The sequence below is a fragment of the Aedes albopictus genome, chromosome 1, assembly GCF_035046485.1.
Source record: "Aedes albopictus strain Foshan chromosome 1, AalbF5, whole genome shotgun sequence".
Classification (NCBI taxonomy): domain Eukaryota; kingdom Metazoa; phylum Arthropoda; class Insecta; order Diptera; family Culicidae; genus Aedes; species Aedes albopictus.
In genome coordinates, this window is record NC_085136.1 from 82065323 (window position 1) to 82089510 (window position 24188).

General features: G+C 42.1%; 1 protein-coding gene across 1 annotated transcript in view; it reads left to right on the top strand.

Moving 5' to 3' along the window:
- LOC134288673 (uncharacterized) overlaps nt 1–24188 on the top strand; it is a 130802-nt gene that overhangs the window by 52180 nt on the left and 54434 nt on the right. The window contains exons 2-7 of the mRNA XM_062854217.1: nt 390–972; nt 19610–19677; nt 20105–21283; nt 21344–21556; nt 21616–21814; nt 21881–22326. Coding sequence (XP_062710201.1) covers nt 390–972; nt 19610–19677; nt 20105–21283; nt 21344–21556; nt 21616–21814; nt 21881–22326 — 2688 coding nt within the window. The remainder of the gene's footprint in view (nt 1–389; nt 973–19609; nt 19678–20104; nt 21284–21343; nt 21557–21615; nt 21815–21880; nt 22327–24188) is intronic.

Here is a 24188-nt window from a genome sequence, read left to right on the forward strand (position 1 = left end):
AGACGAGGCACAGCAAGTTGTAGTGGAGCAAAAAGAAAACGATTAAATTGATACAAATAATAAGTTACTTAAAAGAAAAGAACTGAAAAGACGAACAAGGATCTAGCGGAGAATACGAAAAAGACGAATTGAAAGATGAAATCAACTTCAATTTGCATACATTATATAACATTTTCAAAATTTTCGAAGAACTTGGACTTCTTTCACGTGAAATCTTGCTCCGTCATTCAACAACGGTTTCTACACGCTAGTAACGTTGTGAAGCTGTCTTCGCTTCCCAATCGTTACGACCGTTCGCTCGCAGTAAATTTTGCACTTCCGTCGCACGCTTTGAATACACAATCAGGTACTAACTGTTGCGTTTCTCCTTTGTCTCTTTTTCCTTCCAGTGGAAGTGCACCGACCGAAGCACTCGGACATCCGTGACTTTTACATCGAATCGCTGACGGAGGGCACATCCTCCCCGGGGACCCACATGGCACGTCACCACCATCCGGTGGGGCGGTTCTTAGATAGCAATCAACTTTCCAATTTGGGGAGCAGAATCCAGGACGTGGCAGCCCCTGTGGACGACTTCCGACCGGAGCTGTCCAACACTTGGATCGATGATTTGGAAGCGGATTGGGCGGCCGAGCATCCGCATCGGAAGCAGCCGGGATCCAATGGCCGGACGCGTCTTGATCCCATCCGGTGGAACTCGATCCAACCGAACATCGAAGCTTACTTCGACGAGGGTGATGACGATGGTGAAGACGACGAGGATGTGCTGGGCGGTTCCTTTCTTCCCCGGGACTGTCTCTGGCACGTGTGGAAACAGGATCTGATGTTCGAGGACCGGATGGTGATGAATTGGAGCGTACCGGTGGTGGATGCCGGGCTTGTTGGATGGAGAAGCGGAATCAGTAGCAGCAGTAGTAGTAGAGATAGTAGTCACGAGGACAAAGGCCAACGCAACAGAACTGTCTATTTTAGGTGAGTGGTATTGTTTTAGAATCGTTCTCTTTTTCCCCAAACTGTAGATGAGTCCTATGTAGTTGAACGTTTACCTGGAAACTACATGATTGAATCGTTTTTGTCTTATTGCGTAATACTCGGATTCAGCTTTTACTATTTCCAACAGTCACGTCTTCATTTTCCAGCCCAAACGTAAAACACACCTTCTTACCCAGGCTCACACCTAAACAAACGTCAATATTAGCCTTCTCACCAGTGCAATAACACGTTTGCCGCCATAACAGATTTCTTGTCCGCCCTTAAATCGCACTTTAATGACTCGATTATAGTTACCCATTTCATAAAGATTATGCTTCTCGTACAGTTCCAGACTAGGCAACTATTCCGTTACATAATATACTACCATAGCCCGTCCAATCGGGTAAAACTTTTCCTATTTACTTGTGTATCCTAGCTCTGGAACGAGCGGACAGACAAGCGTGCGACCAGCATACCATCCAGCCTGGGGTCAATCAACTTTAAAACTTATCCCAACTAGTCAACAGTTAATAGACTTTCGAGAGAAGTTGACGGTCAGTTAGTAGTACTGCACACTACTCTAGTCTAGTCTACTATTTCATGAAGGTTATACATATGGGTACGCCTCTCTGACGACGACGATATTCACTCATTTCCAGTCGGTCTATCATTACTTGTTATCGACCGCACTATGTGTAATTCGATCGAATCTGGAAAACTTTTCACTTCCAATCTGCAGTTCCCACAGGGGAGCGGAGCAAAATGTTCTTCACGGGGAAAAGTTTGCCCGTATCTCGGGCTTAAGCGTGACTTTGGCAGCCACAATCACCACCCATCGTTGAGCTAGTAAGCTAAACGGCTTCCTTATTCCACGGCCCAAACATGGAAGCCACCCGCTTCACTAGAGTTACTTTTTATGCCATAGTCAGGGGCTGCATAAATTTTAAATTGAAATGGTCAAAAAGAACACAAAAGAGAGATTTTTTGCATAAATCAAGTCGGTAAGATCTTTGATGAGGAAACTTAGTTCGTGAGAACGGGTCTTGTTCTTGGGCGTTTGAATTCGGAATAAGGGCATTTCCAGGAATTTCCCAAAGAGCCCAATAGAAGGAGGTTCCACGGGTCTCCCAGAAACACCCCTGAGACCCTCTGAAGCTCTCATGAAACCTCCTGAGACCCCTTGAAGCATTCCTAAAGCCCTTTAGAACCCACCTAAGACCCCAAGAAACGCTCCTGTGAGCGGCGGTTATCTCATGAAATCCTCTGAAGCGGCGCTGAGACGTCCAAGTACACCCTTTTTGAAACGCCCTGGAACGTCAAATCTCCCTGAGACTATCTGAAACTAAACGCCCTTGATATCTTCTGGAACGACCCTAGAATCCGCTCAGACCCCTAGAAGTACCCCTAAGACCACATGAAATGCCCCGGAGTCCTCCAGGTACCCCCAGAAATACCCTGAACCACCTCCCCCCCCCCGTGAAACGCTCTCGAAACCCTCTAAAATCACCCTGCCTGGAACGCTTCTGAGACCCCTGGATCCCATTAAAACCCATTGAGGCTCAGATACCTCCTGAATCGCCCCTAAGGCCCCCTGGAACACCCTGGAACGCCCTCGAACCCCTTCAAGTGCCCCGAATACCCCCTAAAATGCCCCGAAAACCTTCTGGCCCACTGAGACCTTGTGAAGACCCCTTCCTGCCTTGCCCATCGTTCGTTTCCAGCTTTTGTAACCTTTCGAAGAGTGTAGCGAGCTAGTGGTTAATTCTTCGAAGCCACACACCGCCAAAGATGGTGCTAAGCACCCAACGCTCGAACAGTTCGAGTGCTTCCATGCCCTTCTTGAGCACTTCAGCTGACAGACGACGGAAGATGGTCTGGGATAGCACTTTGAAGGCGACATTCAGAATTGTGATCGCTCGGAAGTTTTCACACTCCAACTTGTCACCTTTTTGTAGATGGGGCAAGTGACTCCTTCTTTCCACTACTTCGGCAGATGTACGGTTATCCAAATCTGGACTATAAGTCGGTACCTGCCTCGCCAACTTACCTTGGTCTATATTGATAAGTTCAGCTTCGATAGCATCCTTAGCTTCCCTCAACGTGGGAGTAGACTCATTGGTGCTCCCCGCTGTCCTAACGTAGTCATTTTTCCGCTGTCTTGGGCCTCCATGTCTGCGGCCTCCACGCCATTCAGGAGCTCATCGGTGCATTCACTTTTTGATAATCGCACGTCCGTCCGTTCGGAGGCTCCCGTTCTTATCCCTGCATATTTTGGCTCGCGGCACGAAGCGAGATGAGTTGAGCTTCTGATAGAACTTCCGTGTTTCTTGAGAATGACAGAGCAGTTACATTACCTCGCACTCCGTTTCTTTCAGGTGGCGCTTTCTCTCTCGAAAGAGATAAGTCTGTTGTGCCTGCTTCTGTTCGTATCATTCTCATTCTGTTTCGTTCTCATTCTCGTTCGTTCTCATTCTGCCGGGTTACATGCTGCAGTATTAAAGCACGCGCTGCATTCTTCTCTTCCAAAATCGCTCTGCACTCCTTGTTCCGGCAACCCCGTTCCAAATACCCGATGGTGCTCCCTGTTGCGTTGTTGATGGCTGCTTTAACCGTGTTTCAGCAGTCCTTTAGAACCACGGTTCCCAACCTTGGCTCTCGCGAACCCCCAGTCTGTCGTCACTGCGCTTTTCGTAAAACAATCGAAGCGTGCCTGCAAGCGGTTGGCGGGTCGCGAAACGAAGGTTGGGAAGCTATGCTTAAGAGGGACGAGCTCACAGCCGGCGAAATCAATGAGTCGTAAGCCGTTTTCGTTCATCAGATGGTGAGCACTGAACTTTCTAATCGTCCTCATGACCACTCACCGTTATGGACTCCTATGATGATCTTGACCTCGTGGCTTGGGCAACGGACGTACTTGCGTTCAGGCTGCGCGTAGAATACGTCCTTGCCATCATCAGTGCTTGTGTACGTTGATTATGCTGAAGTTGTGGAATCAGCCCTTAATTTCAAGGCAGCCCTTCCCCCAAGTCAGCCATCTTGGACCCTTTTTATTCCTTTTGTACATGAACAACGTGAACTATGTACTAGACTGCTTTAAACTGTCATACACGGATGACCTAAAACTGTACCACATTATCAAGGGCCAACATGGTGCAGATTTCTTGCAACAGCAACTCGCAACATTCGCTAACTGATGCCATGTTAATCGCATGGTCCTAATTTTGGTTTGGTAATTTCAATTGGTCGGAAAAAATCTCTAATTCATAACGATTATTGTCTAGATCATACTCATTTTAAACGAGAGTCTACCGTCAAAGATGTGGGTGTCTTGATGGATTCTCAGATGACTTTCTAGGACCATTTTTACAATTAGGTTTTATATTCCGTTTTGCTAAAATCTTCAGACATTTATTGCCTAAAATCGTTGTATTGCGCACTTGTTAAGCCGTTGCTCGAGTATTGCTCTGTAGTTTGGGCTCCGTTTCACCAAAAAGAAATACAGCGTATCGAGGCGGTACAACGAAAGTTTATTCGCTTTGCTCTGCGTTTTCTCGCTTGGCAAAACCCCTTGAATCTGCTGATTTGTTGGGCTAGACACCAACCCCATATTTTCCGGACGACCATAGTGCATAGTTGAGCTTAGAGTCCTTCCCGCGCACTCGTTCATCTTTCATGGCTTACTTGGGGACCAGACGCTGTTGTGAGCCGCTCCTCCTGGAGAACAGATGCTCACTGCTCAGGTTAGCAAAAAGAAACCCCCTTCCCTTCCCTGTTAGCATACGATAAAAGTTCCCACCAGGGTTAGTTACCCGATGTTTGCTAAGGTTGCTCGCAGCCCAACTGGTGCCACGTGGAGGTAGGGATAGGAGTGAAGTTGCTGGCCAGAGGATAGTGATTTCAATGGGAACTGAATTGCACGAAAACTCAGACTTTTCCGTTCCGAAACCTTAAATTTTTTAGAGGAATCCCAGAAAGAATTTCTTGGAAAATTTCCTGGAGGAGTCCTTTGAAGAATTCCTGAAGCAATCTTAGAAGAAGCTTTATAAAACTTTCTGAAAATAATCAAGGCAAAAGTTCCTTAGAATTTCTTGTAAATATTCGTGTAGTAATCATCAAGAAAAAAATTCAAAAAGCCTAGAGAAGTCCTGGCGAAATTCTTGATAGAGTTTCTTGATGAATTCATGAAAATTCCAAATCAATACTCGGAGAGATCCTTGGATGAACCTACCGACAGTCACTCAGACGGCTACCACCGTCAGCCCCACTGTAATGCTGCGTACATCACTTCTCGAAAAAGTTCTCAAAGTAGTTTTCGGAAGAATTCCTTTGGGAGTCCTTAAAATGATTCCAGGACAAATTCGTGGAAGCATTTTCGGACAAATCCATAGGATTCTAGTGAGACTTCTTGCTGAAGCGATTCCTGAAAGAATTTCTCTGGGGTTATTTTTCCAGAAGTTTCTTTTGAGGGTTGCCCATCTTCAGGAGGAACTGCCGTAGGAATCTCAAGAAATAACACCTGGAGTATTTCCAAAAGAATACTCTTAGAGAAATCCCCAGAAGGAAATCCTGAAGGGATTCCCAAACATATATCTTGGGCAATTCTGGAGAAACACCTGGGACTTCTCCAAGCGAGTCCCCAAGCGAAATTTCAGGCAGCATCCTCAGGGGGAATTTCTGGTGAAATCCCCAAAAGGAACTTCTAAAGAAATCTATAGAGTAAATCGCTGCAGTGATTGCAAGAAGGAACTTCTGTAACGATCCTCAGATGGAAATACTGGAAGAACACTCATAAAGAACTCATGGAGGAATCCCTAGGAAGAACACCATAGGAGAACTTTCACAGGCATCTCTAGAATAAACTCTCAAAGAAATTACCGAAGGGAACTCCTAGAGAAATTCCCAGAGGGAGTTCCAGGAAGAACCCCCAGAGAGAATTCCAGGAGGAATCTCTAGAGGAAAGATCAGGGGGAATTCCAAGAGGATATGCCAAGAGGTGTCGTGCGATTTTCGGTCATATTTTTTCAGACTAAGTAATGTCTAGAATTAGTCTAGACTACTAATTTATGTGGGTTGGCTCTTTTCGGTGACATAAGAAAAGCAACATAATTCGCGTTACGCGATTCGACTTACTACTCTTCAGTCCTCTTCAGACTAGACTAGTTTAATCGATGCCTAATAGCCTTCCATTTCTGTAATGGTAAACTGAGAGCTGGTTACTCAATCTTTGCAGTATACTGGTATGCTTGCAAAAAAATGACTTCGGTATTGCACAAAATTCAGAATTTTCACGGGAAATCCCCTGAGCTCTACAAGAATTCTCCTTAAAATTCCCCCAAAATTTTTTTCAATTTTTGTAGGGATTCTTTTTTTTCAGGATTTACATGCATTTTTAAGAATTTGCAAAGTAAGACGATTCTCGCAGCAATTTCAAGTATGATTTGCAAGAATACGACCAAAGACTCCTCCAGACATATTTTCGACAGCATTCTATGAATTCTATAAAGACAATATTCTTTGAACATTTCTTCAAAGATTGCTCCAGAGGTTTTTTTTATAGGAATTCTCCTTTAGAAATTTTCTTCAGGATTCATCTTGAAACTAGTCTAATGTTTTTTTTTAGATTTTGTTTTGGATTTCGCCAGGAAATTGTTAGCATATTCCCTCCGAAATTTCTATCGAAGTTCATGCATGTATTCCTTCGTGTAGACATTGCAAAAGAAAAACATCAACGAAAACTATCAAAAGTCCTTCTAGGACTTTTTTTAAGATTTCTTCAGTAATTTGACTAGAAATTTCTCAAAAGAATATTCTATAAATATATTAAATTTCCTCGAAAGAGCAATTCCTGCAGATTTTCTTCACGGAGATTTGAAGATTCTTTTAGAAATTCCTCTAGGGCTTTCTTTTAGAAATGAGAAAATTTTCCAGTAACTATTTCAGAAATTATTGTTGTAATTTCTCCAAAGTTTCCTTTTGGTACAACTTCATATATTCAGCGATTTTGTCAGACGTTTATTTATAAATTCCTCTACAACTTTCAAGAGATTTTTCTGGATGCTCATTTAGCGGTTTCTCCAGAAGCTTCGCTATGTGCTGGTAGTTCATCGATTGGTTTTCGGCGAAAACCAATCGATGAACTACCAGCACATCAAATCGCGGCGATTAAAACAATAATAACATTAACAGAAGCTTCGCTAGGGATTTCATAGGAATCAGATCTAAGATCCCTTGCAAACCTTTAGAGACTCTTTTCAAACTTTTTCCGGTGATGCTTCAGGATTTTTTTTTCAAACATTATCTCAGAAATTCCATCGGAACTTACTCCAGAATAAATTCCCTGGCTCTACAAACATATGTTTGCCGGGTATCGTTGTTAAGTCAGCACTTATTCCAAAAAAGCTTTCTATTTGCTGTTTGAACATGCAAAGCATCTGTGCAAGGCAAATGACGAAATTCAATGAGTTCAGTCAGATATTGAATATCTCAAAAGTTGACGTTGCATGTGTTTGTGAAACGTGGCTTAATGAAAGGAAATCCAGTGACTTGTTAAATGTTGATGGATATAACATACTAAGAAGCGATAGAATCGGAAGAACTGGTGGCGGATTGTTAATGTACCTAAAAACATCTTTGAAATACAAGCTTTTAGAATCTTCTTTTATCGAGATTCGAGAAAAAAGTATAGAATTTATGTTCATAGAACTCACCACTTTGAACGATAAAATTCTGCTAGGTTTATTCTACAATCATCCAGATCTCGATTGCTCTGACCTGATTAACGAAAAAGTAATTGATTTTGGAACACGCTATGAGAATTTGATTTTGATTGGAGATTTCAATACTAATCTCATTAAAGTAAATTCCAAAGCAGAACGTTTAAAAGATACTCTCACATCTCTTGCGCTGTATAACATCGGTGAGGAACCCACCTTTTTTCACACCAATGGTGCATCTCAGCTAGATCTTTTACTCACAAACAAAGTGGAAAGTGTACTTAGATTTAACCAAATCAGTGTTCCCAACATCTCATATCACGATCTAATCTTTGCATCGTTGGATTATGACACTATATCGATTAGCAATGATGTTTTTTATCGAGACTATAATGCATTTGATCCACAACTCGTTCTTGATAAGTTTAATGAATATGATTGGGACCAATTTTATTCAAATACAGATCCAAATACGCTCGTTGAAACATTTAATAACATCTTAAAAGAACTTCATGAAACTTGTATTCCGTTGCGAAAAATTAATAAATCCAAGAAGAAGGTAAATCCCTGGTATAATCGACAAATTCAAATCGCTATGATTGATAGAGATCGCGCCTATAAAAAATGGAAAAAATCTGCTAATGTTAACGATCTAGAACGCTATAAAATCCTCAGAAACATATCGAATCGACTGGTGACTCAAGCAAAGCGGAATTACTACAATTCACAGTTTGTGGGTGAAATGTCCACAAAAGAGTTTTGGGACAGAATACGTCAAACAGGATTGAATAAGCCAAAGTCGAATATCGAAAGTGATTTCGATCCCGATGAAGTGAATGCATCATTTCAACGACATTTCTCAGCACCATTACGTTCGGCTTTAAGATCAACAGTTAATAATGATAGTAGATTCGGTTTCCGTCCGGTGCAAATTTTTGAAATAATTAATGCAGTTTACGAAGTTAAGTCGAATGCAATTGGTCTTGATGAAATTCCAATAAAATTTGTCAAGTGTATTTTACCGTTGCTCTTGGCTCCAATGTTGCACATTTTTAATAACATAATTGATTCATGCATTTATCCTCAAGCGTGGAAGTTAACGAAAATAATCCCATTAAGGAAAAAGTCAAACGTTAGATCTTTGGATAACTTACGACCTATAAGCATAATCAGCGCATTGTCCAAAACTTTTGAGAGAATTCTGAAAAATCAAATATGCTCCTTCATAAATGAAAGTAACATGCTGTCTCCTTTTCAATCTGGTTATCGGCCGGGTCATAGCACTAAAACTGCAATGTTGAAGGTCTGTGACGATATAGGTGTAGTTTTAGACAAAGGTAGTAAAGTCATTCTAGTGCTCTTAGATTTTTCAAAAGCATTTGACACGATATCCCATTCAATAATGTGTCGAAAATTAAAAGATCTCTATAATTTTAATACAAATGCAGTTATTTTAATCCATTCTTATCTGAAAAATCGCAAGCAAGCAGTTTTCTGTAACAATGTTCTATCTAGTTTTCTGCCAGTTCACTCAGGAGTACCGCAAGGTTCCGTTTTAGGCCCTATCTTATTTAGTCTTTATATAAATGATCTACCGAGTGTCGTCAAATACTGCTCTCTTCACTTATTCGCTGACGATGTCCAAATGTACCTTGACTGCACCAACAAAACTATTCAAGAAATTACAAGCATGATCAATACCGATCTTGAAGCAATTCGTAGCTGGTCACTAACAAACACCCTCAAGTTAAATGCAACGAAAACCTATGCTATGTTGATTTGTCGTGGCACCAGTAGCGAAAAACCAGCTTTGAAGATCGGCAACGATAACATTGATTTCGTAGATTCAGCTAACGTCCTGGGTTTCATAATACAGAATAACTTCAAATGGGACAAGCATATATTAAAGCAATGCGGAACAATCTACGGTTGTCTTCGCGTATTGTACGCAAAGGGTAGTTTATTGAATCGTTCTACAAAACTCAAATTGTTCAAAAGCTTTTTATTGCCATATTTTATAGCATGTGATGTTTTTATTAGTTTGGCTTCAAGTCATGCTCAGAATCGATTGAGAATAGCATTAAACTCGTGTATCCGCTTCGTCTTTAATCTAAGAAGGGTAGATCCTGTTTCGCACCTGCAACCAATACTTTTGGGATATTCGTTTCAGAGTTTTATTGAAGCTCGTTGCTGTATGTTTTTGCACAAAATCTCTACAACTAAAACTCCGGGGTATCTTTACGACAAACTAAGACCATTCATCAGTTCGAGAGTTAGAGATTATGTCATACCCACTCACACTTCTTCTATGTACGGTAAAACATTTTTTGTTAGAGGCGTTGTTCTGTGGAATTCATTACCAAGCTACATGAAAAATCAACGGTCTATATTTGTGTTCAAGAAGCAATGTCAAGAGTATTTTGATTAGTCAAGATTGGATAAGGAAAGAAGAAAGTGTGTATTTTAATGTGTTATTTTTATTATAATTATGATCAAATTAGTGATGCCCAAATCCATGCCAAAAAGCTGTGTAGCATTTAAAAGACTTTAGTCTTAAGCTATCGGAGAATAAATAAATGAAATGAAATGGCATTTTTAAGAACTTTTCAAGAAATTCTTCCAGAAACACCTGCAGATAATTTTAGACATTGCTATTGGATTTTTTGTCCAAGAATCACACCAGAAAATAATCAAGAAAACATTTAAGCAAACCTCTTGCTGAAAATCTCGGAGAACTTCCCAGAAATACTCTAATGTCTAAGATGATGCTGAGGATATTTTTAAGTAATCCCTAAATGAATTTCAGGAGAAAAAATCCTAGCAGGAACTTTTAAAAAAGTTCCTAAAGAAATTCTTGGAAAAATCTTCAGTAGAATCCCTGTAGAAATATCAGGAAGTACTCCTGATTAAAATTCCAAAGGAATATCTGGAGAAATTCCAGGAGCTAGAATGCCGCTGCAAACCCATTTAAACCATCTAAAACACCTTAAAACCCCTTGTACTCTTCTGAAACTCACCGACACTCTTTGAAAACTCTTCTAGCATTCCTTAGGGCATTGAAAAAAATCTCCCTCAAATTCCTTTAAAACCCTTGAACCTCCTAATACTTCCATGGAATCCTCTCAAACTCCCTCGAACGATTCGGTTAATCCGGAATGATCATAAAGCATTCTGAACTCCCCTGAGATGCAATGAAACTCAACAAAAACCTCATGAATTCCCCTGAAACCAGAACCTTCTACTGAACATATCGAAAATACAAAATCCAAGAAACCGCCATTACAACACAATAACCTCCCCCTCACAACCAAACGGACCCAAACTACCTGAAGCTCCCGAAAGGCCTCTGCAAACCTTCTGAAACACCTCGAAAAACCCTCCTGAAACCTTGAAAAACATCTCTGAAATGCTCCTAAAAACACTCAAAACCCCTTCGAAACACAATTCAAAATCCCTAAGGCTCCCTGCGACATTTGTTACCCTATGGAACTTATAAGCCCTTGGTACGCCCGTGGAACTATTTCGAAACCATTTGACATCCCCACGGAATCAATTAAAAATCCTCTATGAAACCCTCTATTATTCCTCCTTTACAACTGTTAGAAGCCGTCTACAAATAAAGTAACGCTCTATGAGGAAGAGGGAGAGGGGGGGGGGGGGGTACGGCCGAGCGTTACGCTATGAGACTCTTTTACTGACCCCTTCGAAACTCGTGAAATAACTTGAAAACACCCTTAAATTACACCTCTGATGACCTCCTGAAGCTATCTCAGGAATGTTATTTAAACTGCCCTGAAGCACGTATGGAACTCATTTATAACCCTTCAAAAGCCCTTGAATCTCTGTTGAAACCTCCAAAACTCATCTGCAACTTCCATGAAACCTCCAGGAAACTCCTCGTTCTCCTTAAGCAACACATGTCCCGAAATCCATAGAAACTGCACTGAACTGTTCTCCCCAAATAATTCTCATAAAACATTTATCGTATAAACATCTCAAATACCAATTACCTCAAACCTACTCTGAAAATTCTCTGAATAATAACCCTGTAACCGTGCAGATAATTTTTTGAGCCTATTTTAATCACGCTTGGCTCGCTTGTGACTGCCCTGTAAATTCAACCTCACATCGTTATTTGAACCCCTTTCGGATCCCCTCTTCTTTTGCTGGAACATCCCGGCCTCCTGGCCCTCTATCCATCAAACTACCGATTGTATTAAGGAATTCCTGTTGAAAATCCTAGGAATTTTTGCAGAATAACTTCACCAAAGAATCCATCATGATATTCATAATCAGGTATCAGAAGGCCGGCTCCAGAGGCACGTTATCCTCCATTTGGGACATTTGTGCCATCGCCAAAATAACAGCCTATTTCATCATCTACCTGAGGGAAAAGGAAGGAAAAAGGATTTGGATGGGGATAGGGACAGGTAGGGAAATAGGAAAAATACCCTGGAAGAGGGTACTAACGCACAAGCGTACCACAATGGGTTCAAACAGCGCCCTGAAAAGGGCACTGTTATAACGCATAAAGCGAAAGAGAGCCTATAGCTCTTTACCACAGCGGGTTAAGAACAACAGAATATCCTGAAGATTCAGGTTTCTGAAGTCAGTTTCACTTAATAAGTGTTTACCGAATACTCGGAAACGCAGTTGCGCGAATACTGGAAAGTTACATATCAAATGATACGAAGTTCCATAATCGGATTCACAGCTATCACAGGCAAATGAATCAGCTTGCTGAATATTCGCCATGTGATAGCTGAGTCGGCAGTGGCCAGTCAATGCTTTGACCAACATGCTGCAATTCTGCTTAGACAGATTAGTTAGATACTTCGCCACCCGTAGAGATGGCTCAGCACTATACAATTTGGTTTGACGACATGACTCCAAACTATTCCAATATTGTCTGTGTTGAATGACAGCCCAGGTGTGAATCTGAAGCTTAATCCAACACTTCGATATCGGAATAGCTGGCTCAGGGCCAATGAAGTCATGTGATGCTCCAAAGCGAGCTAACTCATCAGCCAATTCATTTCCAGCGATGGAAGAATGACCAGGTACCCATAGAAGGTGAACAGCGTTTGCTGAATTCAGCTCCTCGATTTGAGTTCGACAAGCGATAACTATCTTCGACCTGGAGTTGGCCGAAGCAAGTGCTTTAATAGCAGCCTGGCTATCTGAACAGAAGTATATTACTTTGCCCATTACGTGCTGCTGAAGTGCTGACTGCACTCCGCACATAAGAGCAAAGATTTCGGCCTGAAAAACGGTGCAGTGTCTACCAAGTGAGTAAGACTGATACAGCCTTAGCTCACGAGAATAAATACCAGCACCTGCTCGACCTTCGAGAAGGGAGCCGTCAGTGTAACATACGATGCCGTCTGAAATACTTCTTTCCAGATAACCAGATGTCCACTCTTCCCGGGAAGGGAATTTCGTGGAAAATGCCCTATATGGAAAATTACAAGCAATTGTAAGATCACTTGGAGCAAGGACAATTTTGTCCCAATTCACCAAAAGTGGAAACAACGAGGTGTGTGTTGATGTGCGGTTCACAGGAGTTTCCTCTAGTAGACCGAGTACCCGTAACCGGTAAGTGCAAGAAAGGGCTTCTTGTTTGAGATGAATGTGTAGTGGGGCAACGTCAAAGAGAACTTCTAGCGCTGCCGTTGGAGTTGAAGAGAACGCTCCAGACATCGCCATTAAGCACATGCTTTGGAGATGGCCTAATTTTGATTGGACCGTTCTCACTTCACCCTTTTGCCACCACACAAGACATCCATAAGCCAATATTGGCCGAACCACAGTTGTGTAAATCCATTTGATATACTTGGGTTTTAGACCCCAAGTTGTACCAAAAGTACGCCGGCATTGCCCGAAGGCCATACAAGCTTTCTTGATTCTGAACTCAATGTGAGGTGTCCAGGAAAGCTTGGAATCAAGAATGACTCCAACGTACTTTACCTGTTCAGTCACATCGATTTCAGAATCAAAGAGACGCAAAGGTCGAACGCCATTACGGTTTCGCCTTTCCGTGAAAAGAACAATAGATGTTTTACTTGGATTAACCGAAAGGCCATATTGGCGACACCAACCCTCAACTACCTGAAGGGCGTTTTGCATCAGGTCGAAAAGGGTGCTGATGCACATACCAACTAACAATGTTAGGTAGTCGTCGGCAAAACCATAAGTAGGAAAACCGCTATTATTGAGTTGCCTCAATAGCGTATCTGCTACGAGATTCCACAAAAGCGGTGATAAGACTCCCCCTTAGGGGCATCCACAAACACTCAATTTCCTAATCCCTGCTAGACGCAATGTCGAGAAGAGATATCGGTTTTTGAGCATTTGGTGAATCCAATTGGAAATCATTGGAGATATACCATGACTCCGTGCGGCTTCCAATATGGCATCGAAAGGCACGTTGTCAAAGGCACCCTCGATATCTAAGAAAACACCCAAACAAGATTGCTTTTGAGCGAATGCTTTCTCGATATCGTAAACAACCTTGTGTAAAAGAGTCACAGTGGACTTACCAGATTGGTAGGCATGTTGGTTCACATGAACAGGCACGTTGGCCAGATGAACATCACGGATGTGATGATCCACAATGCGTTCTAAGCATTTCAGAAGAAAAGAGGTCAAACTGATAGGTCTGAAACTCTTTGCTTCTTCATACGACGCACGACCCACTTTCGGAATAAACTTTACAGTAATATCCCTCCAGGATTTGGAAATATACCCTGTAGCAAAACTGCAAACAAGTAGTTTTTTCAAAACATGTTTGATATAATCAAATCCCTTCTGAAGCAAAATAGGATAAATCCCATCTGCCCCAGGAGATTTGAAAGGAGCAAAGCTATTAAGAGCCCACTCAATCGATTCTATAGTTACAATACTCCGAGCCGAAGCTAAAGAATCATAACTACAAGAAAAGACATCAGGATCATCCGAAGATGTAATATCCACACATCCAGGGAAGTGTGTGCTGAATAAGCATTCCAGAACTTCCTCATCAGAAGAAGTCAGATCGCCATTTGGCAAACGAAGTTCGTTCACCCGGAAATCCTTAGATTTCGCAAGGATTTTGTTTAACCGACTGACTTCACTCAAGCTGGAAACATTTGTACATTTTTCCAGCCGGATCGTTCAGCAGACCGGAGAGCTTTCCTGTAGGCATTGCGAGCCGACCTGAAAGCCTCCGAACCAGCCGAACGTCGTCTGTTCCAACTATTTCTACATTGTTTCCTGAGTTTCGCCAGATCAGAGTTCCACCAAGGGGTTCCTCTTGTGATCTTCGCAGACCGTAGAGGGCATGCTTCTTCAAAAGCTTCCATGATGAAGGTCGTTGTAGTATCAACGGCATCATCTAAATCACTTGGAGTGTCAATGAATGGCGAATATCCATGAAATTTGGCTGCAACCAAATCAGTATAGAGATCCCAGTTTGTTGACCGAGGATTCCTGAAACGCAATGTTTGCGAAGTAACATTTAAATGTTCAAAAAAGATGTAGCGATGGTCAGATAAAGATTCTTCATCTGACACATGCCAATTGGTCAGCTCGTGACTAATTCTGCTAGAGCAAAGCGATATATCTAACACTTCCTCTCTTGCAGATACCATGAAGGTTGGGCGGTTGCCTATGTTAAGTAATGCAAGATCTGTACTACTTAAGTACTCCATCAAACTGGCCCAGATGATATGGTGAGCATTAGCATCACTGCCAACAATTAGCGGAAGGCCTTTTGAAGTGCAGTATGCGATGACTTGTTTGAAAGCATCCGTAGGGGATGGTTCATCATGCGGTAAATACACAGAACAATAGACGTATTTCCTGTTGAGGTTTCCAACAGATACATCAATTGTGATAGCACATACATCTCTGGTGGGTAGTTCAGAGATGAGTGTAGCAACTATTGCGTTGTTGACAAGCACACAGGCTCGAGGCATGACACGCGAGTTTGCCATTTCATGTTTACTGAAAGTGGCAAACACCGGGTTCACAAGGTTTCCTAGATAGAAATTTCCCTTACGAAAGTAAGGTTCTTGTACCAAGGCCACTTGGGCTGTACCATTTTGCATAAGTCTGCAAAGATTGATCGTTTCTGTTCTTTTATGCTGAAGATTGATCTGAGCTATCTTAACCGTAGCCACTACCCAAACTAGGTAAGATTAAACTCTTCGCAACAACAGCACAACAAAGAACAGCAACAATAAAACCAAATCGGTATCGATTGGAAAACGCCAAAGGCGAGGATACACAGAATACACTGTGTAAATCGCATAATGCGAAACCATATAGGTGAAAATTTAAACTAATTAACAACATCTTCATAATCCCGCCCTTATTTAGCCTCAAGTGAAACTAAAGAAGGGCAGCTGATTGTCTCGGAGAAACACAAGGTCCACTGCACCATTGCTCCGGTTAGCGCAGTAAGGGCTACATACTGTGGAGGGCGCCCTGGTACTCCACAGGCTCCGTTAGCGGTTAGGTTTTTATTAGACCCCCCTAGCCATTCATTCCTAGGCACGGTAAGCATAAAGCCGCATCACACCATGAATTAGGGGTCACCTGTTGGTGGATTCTTACCACCGGAACAGGCGGTCCGTAGTGTTATTCTTAGCCAATTGAGACAATCGCTACCGACACTACACAGCTATCTAGGCTGATCGAGAAAAGAAGTTAATATTGATGATCAACTTCATACGGACTCGAACAGCCGCTGATTGTATTAAGGAATTCCTGTTGAAAATCCCAGGAATTTTTGCAGAATAAATTCACCAAAGAATCCATCATGATATTCATAAAGTTTTCCTTAGATGAAAATGCCGGAAGAAGTTCTAGATCTCAATCTGGACTAATTCATGCAGAATTTCCAAGGGAAATGCCCAGAGCAATTCCTCAACAAATCTCTGGTGAACTGCTTGTAGAATGGAATATCCGGAAGATTTTCGGAAGAAACTACTGGAAAAATGTAGGAAATAATTTCTGAAGGAACTCCTGTAGTATATCCGAAAGAGTTTGCTTATGAATGCTTAGAAGAATTTCAAAAACAGTTCCAGAAAGAACCCAAGGAAAACAACCCCAAAAAATCTTGGAGAAGTTATTGAATCCCTGGAGGAAGAACCTATGGAATCCACCGGAAGAGTTTCTGAAGGAAACCTCGGTTCCTGGAGTAATTTCTTAAGGAAACTTGAAGGAAACCTCGGTTCCTGGAGTAATTTCTTAAGGAAACTATAGAAAGATCTCTGAAGAAGTCTGTGGAACATTTTCTGAAGAAATCCTTGGAGAGAATCTTAATTTTTGATTTTCTGCAGAAGCATTTCTAAAAGAATCCGTGGCAATTTCTTGAAATAATTCTACTATGGAATTCTAAATGAGGTTGATTTTTTTTAGGAAATCCATGGATACTTTTCTAGAGATATTCTTGGAGAACTTTCTGGAGGAAACCCTAGAGCAAATTTCGAAGGAAATTGAAGGAGATTTCCTGAAGCAATCCTTGGAAAATATTTTGAATGGAATTTCTGGAGGATTCCAATCCTATGGAGGTTTCATAAAGGAGTAATGAAATTAATTGCTGTGGAATCACTGGAAAACTTCAGAAAAATCCTAAAGGAAGCTATGAATTATCTAATGTAGAATTTCCGAAAGATTTCTCTGAGAAATCTTCGGAGGTATTCCTGGCAAAGTTCCTTAATTATTCCCAGGAAAATTTTTTGAAAGAATCACTGAAAAAAAATTTGAAGATATCTATTGATTATTTTATGAATGAATTCTTCGGGAATTAAAGAACTTCTGAAGAAATTGATGGAATAACTTATGAAGTAATCAAGGCGAGATTTTCTAGAATAATCGCATGAGAAGCAATAGTTAGTCAAATATCTGACTTAATCCTCGAATGATCGCACACTTGAAGTTACAAATGACGCCGCTCGTGGCATTATCTTTTGTCGGTTCGATCATCTCTATGTGTGTGCTTGTGGACTACGCTCTTTTGTGTCATCTACATGAGCACGTTACTTTATTCTGAGCTCTTAAGAACCTTATAGGGGATACATGGGGAGAGAACTTGTGAGAATCAGAGCTATGTGAGATTATCCTTTCAGATTGTTGATACATTATGAGGAGGTACTGAAAACTTATAATTAGAAGGCACAGAATGTTGTCGATTGAGAAGATGAATTTGTAAAATAATTGCGTTCTGGTGGGTTTCGAACCCATGACTGTGAATTCGCTAGACCAGCTCTTTACCCAACTAAGCCACAGAACAGATAATAATTCTGCGGAATAGAAAGCCAAACAGACTCCGAGCCCACGCCAAAAAAAGGGAGTATTCATGGTGTGGGATCAAAGTCAGTTTGGCTTAGTTGTTTAAGGCGAAACTGGAAGCATTTTCTCATTTTTTCGGTTTTTGATTTTTTATTAAATAACGAAGCAATATTTTCAAAATCGGTTTTCGTACACATGTAGAGTATGGATCAAAGCATCTTCTGAATTTTTTTGAGGTGAAAAATGTTTTCCATTTTTGCAGAAACCATTTTTATGTGAAATTTTGTTCAAGAATGGTTATTGAAAAAACGAAAAACATTTTCCTCTACAAAAAAAATCAGAAGATACCTTGATCCATACTCTACATGTGCACGAAAACCGATTTTGAAAATATTGCTTCGTCATTGATTTAGAAATCAAAAACCAAAAAGTGAGGAAATGCTTCCAGTTTCGCCATAAAGCTCCAGTCTAGCGAATACAGAGTCTTGGGTTCGAGTCCCACCAGAACACATTTTTTCACAAATTTATCTCTCAATTATTGTCAATGAATTAACTACATCGGCTGTTTTCCTACTCTCCGCATCGACCAATGTGGCGCTAGCTTCTATGCGCGAAAAATCGCTAAAAGTAAATTGCAAAAATATTGTATGACGAATAGCATCTAAAGGCAAATTTATCGAAGTGGAATACATTATTCGAAAAAATATTCGGTAGTGGTTGTACACAATGGTGACTACTATTAAGCCTACCAAATATTTTTTCAGTAAAAGCTTTCTATTTCAAGTAATTCAAGTTTAGATGCTTTTCACCATACAAAATAAAATGGATTTACTCCTGCTGATCAACTGTGGGTGTGCGCCAAGCGGGTAGTCCATTAACCTTCCGTAACTCGCGCGGTTGACTACCTGCGTCAGCACCACACTAATGCTGAGTACAAAGAGCGAGATTTTTTCAAAATACAACAGCGCGGTCGCTCAAGGGTTAAGAACATTCTGTGTCTTCAAATTAAAAGTTTTCAGTATGTTACATACTTACCAGTAAATCTGGTCAAGAGTCAATGCCAGTCAAGTGCAACATTAGGAATCGAAGTATTGTAGAATATTTGAGCCACAATGGCGATTTGTTTCCTTACTTTAACTATTTCTCTGAAACTCCTGAAGTGAACATACATTGATATGGATAGTTTTATTCTTGCTTCCGCATTTATCCCTAATTCTCCCTACTGACTTTCAGATTTCAAGTAAGGAAGACAAAACTTTTCCAAATGCTATAAAGGGCAAAAGGTAGGGGAAGCAGGGCGGGCGGGCATATTGATATCCAGCAGTCCGTGTGATAAACCGGCACGGGAAATGACACTTCCAACAACCCTCATCGTATCGCATCGCATCGCATCGGAGCGTGGCGTCGTTCGTTCGTTGGTTGGCTGGGAAGAAAAAAGTTATCCCCTTTGTTCCAAATGGAGTTTTGAAAACATGAGACAAACTCTCACTCGCCCATCCCGTCCCGGTGGAGACGGTATCGGCTAGCGTAAAAGTGCTGTTGTTTGAAATTAGTTTTCCTCATAGAACAGGGAAACTTGTGTGAAAAAATATTTTCATTGTTGCTTACCCTAGTTTTTTTTCTGGTTCTTCTCTCTGTTTCTTCTGCAGGATATTATATCGTACAATGACCAGCCATATTGTTAACGAACTGATTTACACAATGGTGCTTTTAAAAGGTGAGTATCGATGGCATTAAGTGGAGAATGGGTATTACATTACCATTGCACGTGGTCTAACGTTGAATTGAGGCCATTTGAGACCTTGAAATACATTGAACACTTGTAAATTAAAAAGTGTTTGTCGTAGCACTACATCGAGTTTTCAATCAGCTTCCGCTTGAATATTAATACATAATAGATCCCAATTGACATTTTGATGACCAATTAGTCTTGTGGAGGCTTTGTTAACCGTGAAAAATCGTTTTCTTATATTTTGGTTTTAAGATGGTTATAAGAACCTCTTCTAGTCTATTTGGCTAAAAATGTTACTTGGGATTGCACAGTCACATGATTTATATAAACGTACTTTCGGTCAGGTGTAGTTCATCAGCCTGTTCTCCGATGACATATAATAACTCATTTCTTACCGTCTTTCCCTGCACAGAATGTAACTTACTACTTAAGGAAACCTCGGGATCTCTCGACTCCGGAAAGCTGCCCGCGGAGTACGACGACTGTAGAATAGGCTTCCCCTCGCGATTGGAGGACCTGCAGCAGCAGCAACAACAGCAATTGCCACCGGGACTGGTGGTACAACTAACGAGGCTCAATATACCCTGCCGTACCGACGGTGGCTATCTCAAATTTAGTGACTCCATCTCTGGCGGTAGTGCAGATGGATGGTTTGGTGGTGGTAGTGAGGGTGCGGTCAACGGTGAACGCCGCTTCGGCATGCAGCCGGGAGTTTTGTGCGGGAAGCTCGAAGAACTGCCCAAACACGAACGGACGTTCTACTTTCAGAGGCATCGCAACACCAGCCTGACGGTGCACAATCGGGCGGTGTTTAGTTTTAACTTTAGACTAGTGGATTACTGTTACAATGTAACGCTAAGTGATAGGAACAGTTCGGTGCTACTGAGGCCTTTGCGAGGTCTGGACTGCCGCTTCAAGATACATCTGCCGTACGGAAACCGGGTGCGGCTACGACTGGTGGCCAACGGTGCAGGGGAGTCTGTCAATTCTAGTGTGGTGGTTAGGGAGCAGGTAGATTTGGGCGCGATTCAGGGCGGAGGATTTACGCCCCAGTGCTTCGGAGGACTTCGCGTTGAAGTCTTTGAACTACCGCAGAATCGGTGGGTGCAATGCGTAGATAGCTACAGTAGAGCAGCGGAGTATACGTTGCTATCCAGTGATAATAGCATAGTGATTCAAGTCAACAAGAACCCACTGCTGGCGGCCTTGGAAGCCGTAGCAAAGACAAACGAAAGCAGTAGTAGTAGTAGCAGTATTAGGAAATCAGTGCCATCGCTACTCATCGAATACAGTTCGCATCCGATCGAGAACGTCATTTCACAATGTGCCTTCGGATGGATCGCAAGTAATCAGTTCTGTATCGCCCCGTTTGAGGCCGAAAGGCTCAGCTGGATGGAGGCCGAACGGGAGTGCAACCACCAGGGAGGTCATCTGGCCTCGATTCGATCGGTCGCGGACCAGAAACTGGTCGATCAGCTTTTGCTCAAAAGTCCTGGCTATCGGGACGGAAATGCCTACTGGATTGGGGCATCGGATAGGATGCTGGAAGGAGACTTCCGGTGGAGCGACAATCTGCCCTTTACGTATTCCAGTAAGATCCTTGTCTGGTGGGGATGGGAGCTTCTCACTAACTAGCTTCGTTATTTTTCAGATTGGTTTCCCGGTTGGATCCAGCAGGAGAACTACAATCGACAACCGAACGATGACGGCTTGAGCGGACAGGACTGCGTGGAGATTCGACGCCAGTTCCAGACGCCTCCGGGGATTTTATCGAGCGTAAGTCCTCTGGCACAGTCGTACATGTGGAACGATCGGGACTGCGATACGCGGAACTTTTTTCTCTGCGAACGGCTAGCTGTTGAAGGTTTGTACTCCACGTATTAAGACTCCTTCAAGCCCATCTCATTTCCATGTTTCCAACAGAGCCACTAGAGAAGACCTGGCACGACGATTGCAACAAAACGATCTCCCTGACGATGGATCGCCCAAAGGCAACCATCTGGAGTCCGGGGTTTCCGAGGCCTTATCCGGACAACGTAAACTGCCTGACAATGATCACTGCCCCTCCCGGCTATCGGATAGTGGTAGACTTCGAGGAACTAGTTCTTGAAAATGAACCACTGTAGGTTTTCGACGAATCCCTCTCAATTCAAACTTTGACTTATTCATTTCCTCTCTCCACCCCCAGGTGCACTTACGACTATCTCCAAATCCTGGAGCCACCGGCCAACATGTCCGCCGCCTACATCAAGCAACCTTCCCGCTCTGCCTTCGGCGGAGTGCCGCCGCTCTTCCAGACGCGCAATCCGTGGCACAGCACAAGTCGCTACTACGTACGCCGCCGCAAATCGAACTTTCTGCCCTACAAGCTCGACCTAACCGATCGCCTAATGTCGACCTTCACCAGCAAAACCCCAAACCTCATCCTCCAGCCGGAGGATCCCAGCTACAACCCACGGCTTCCACCGCCGGACCTCTACACCGGCCGTGTCCCGCGCAAAGTCTGCGGCGACTGGAGCTCCAAGCTCAAACTGCTCCGGCACACGACCAAGGGACCGCTGCTGGCGTTGCGGTTCGTGTCCGACTATTCCAACCACTACGGCGGCTACAAGGCCAAAGTTGCCATGGAAAACGGTGAGATGAGTTTCCACTATCGCACCTTTACACCTTTCCTTTCACTCACTCACTGACTCACTCCCTCATTACTGTGTTTTCCTTCACTTGGGTGTACTGAAAACTTCCCTGTCTGTTGTTGAGTGTCTAAGATATCTAAACACTACTGCGTGCGTCTTCTAAACTACTGTATCTGTTCCTGTTGATCTACCTTCCTTCTCGGTCACTTGATGCCGATGCACAACCACACTCTTTTCGTGCTCTGCCTGTGATGTGTTTCATGTGCGAGTGAATGCGGGTTTGTGACACCGAAGTCGCTAGAAACGACACCCAACGCACTTGTGATTGAATGTAAGGTGCTTTGCAGGATCTATGTTTCTATGAAGTTTCTGAATATCCGAAAAAAAAAAATTGAGTTGCTTGCTTTCGCTATTGACATTGATAGGAATTTCCATTTTTCAAGAGTTTATATTAACTCTGAGAACGTCAAATGGTCAGAGGTTTACAAGAACGATTACACCATTAAACCATTTATGGCGATCTACTACACGTTTATTTGATCCTAAGAACTTATTTCCAATTCAGATATGCAAATTAGTAGAGTTTCACATATTGAGATCGTAGATTGAATGAGTCTACATTGGTATCAATTGGAGTGTAGATTTTGCGGATCAAAAAGATTTATTTTACAAAACCCTAAAACAATATCCTCACACAGTTTAATGGCTGATTTGAGACTAATAAGTTCTCCATGTCAATGAGGATCCAGCTGATGCACGAAGAAGGTTAAGGGAACATTACCAAAGCAGCGTTTTAATGCAGTGCTGTCATGGACAATCAAAGCTGGTTACTCAAGGTCTTCAAATTACAGGTGAGTTTCATTTAGATTTCACGGGGGTTTCAGAGGCGTTTCAGGTGCTTTCAGAGAGAATTTAGGGGGCTTAAAAGGCTCGCAGCTGAGTTTCGCGGAGGTTTCTGGGAGCAGCATTTTAAGGAACTTTCAGAGGCATGTCAAGGCGTTTCAATACATTTCAGGACATTTGAGGAGATTTCGTCGATATTTCATGAGAGTTTCTGGAGCGTTTCAAAGCATTCCATGGCGTATTAAGGCGTTTCAGGGAATTTCAGGAGGTTTTAGGGAGGTCTGAGGGAGCTTCAAAGGATCTTAGGTGAATTTGGCGGGAGTTTCATTGGGGTTTCAGGGGCATTCCGAAGAAATTCAAGGCATTCCGATGCGTTTTGATGCTTTTCAAAAGGTTTAGGGGATTTAAGGGACTTCAATGGCTCTCAAGTGAATGTCACAGAGGTTTCATGAGTTAAAGAGGCGTTTCAAAGCTTTTCAAGGCGTTTTCAGGTATTTCAGGGCGTTTCAGAAGGTTTTAGAGCGGTTTTAGGGGGCTTCAGAGGTTCACGAAAGAGAATTTCACGGAGGTTTTTTTTATTATTTTTTGTGTATTTTAGCTTATGCCAATTCTACACTTATTTCACGGAGGTTACATTGGGGTTCCAAAGACGTTACAAAGCGTTTCAAGGCGTTTTAATGCGTTTAAGAAGGATTCAGTGACGTTTTAGGGGCTTCAGAGCAGAGATGCCAGATTATCAAAAATCTGTATCAATACAGATTTTTCTGTATCGCCGTTTTTCAGGGTATAGCAGACACCGAGAATCCTAGATTTCAATAGAAACTAACAAAAATGTACTGCTTTTTGACGGTTTTATTTTTTTTACTGGTTTTTATTTTTCTAAAACATGTGTGAAAATGTACAAATTATCATATTTTTTTTAAGTTTAAGCAGAAATTTATAAAGTTTCCATTGAATTTATTGAAAATAGCTTCAATATTTATGCTTTCTGGAGAAATCTGTATCAAATTTCAAAAATCT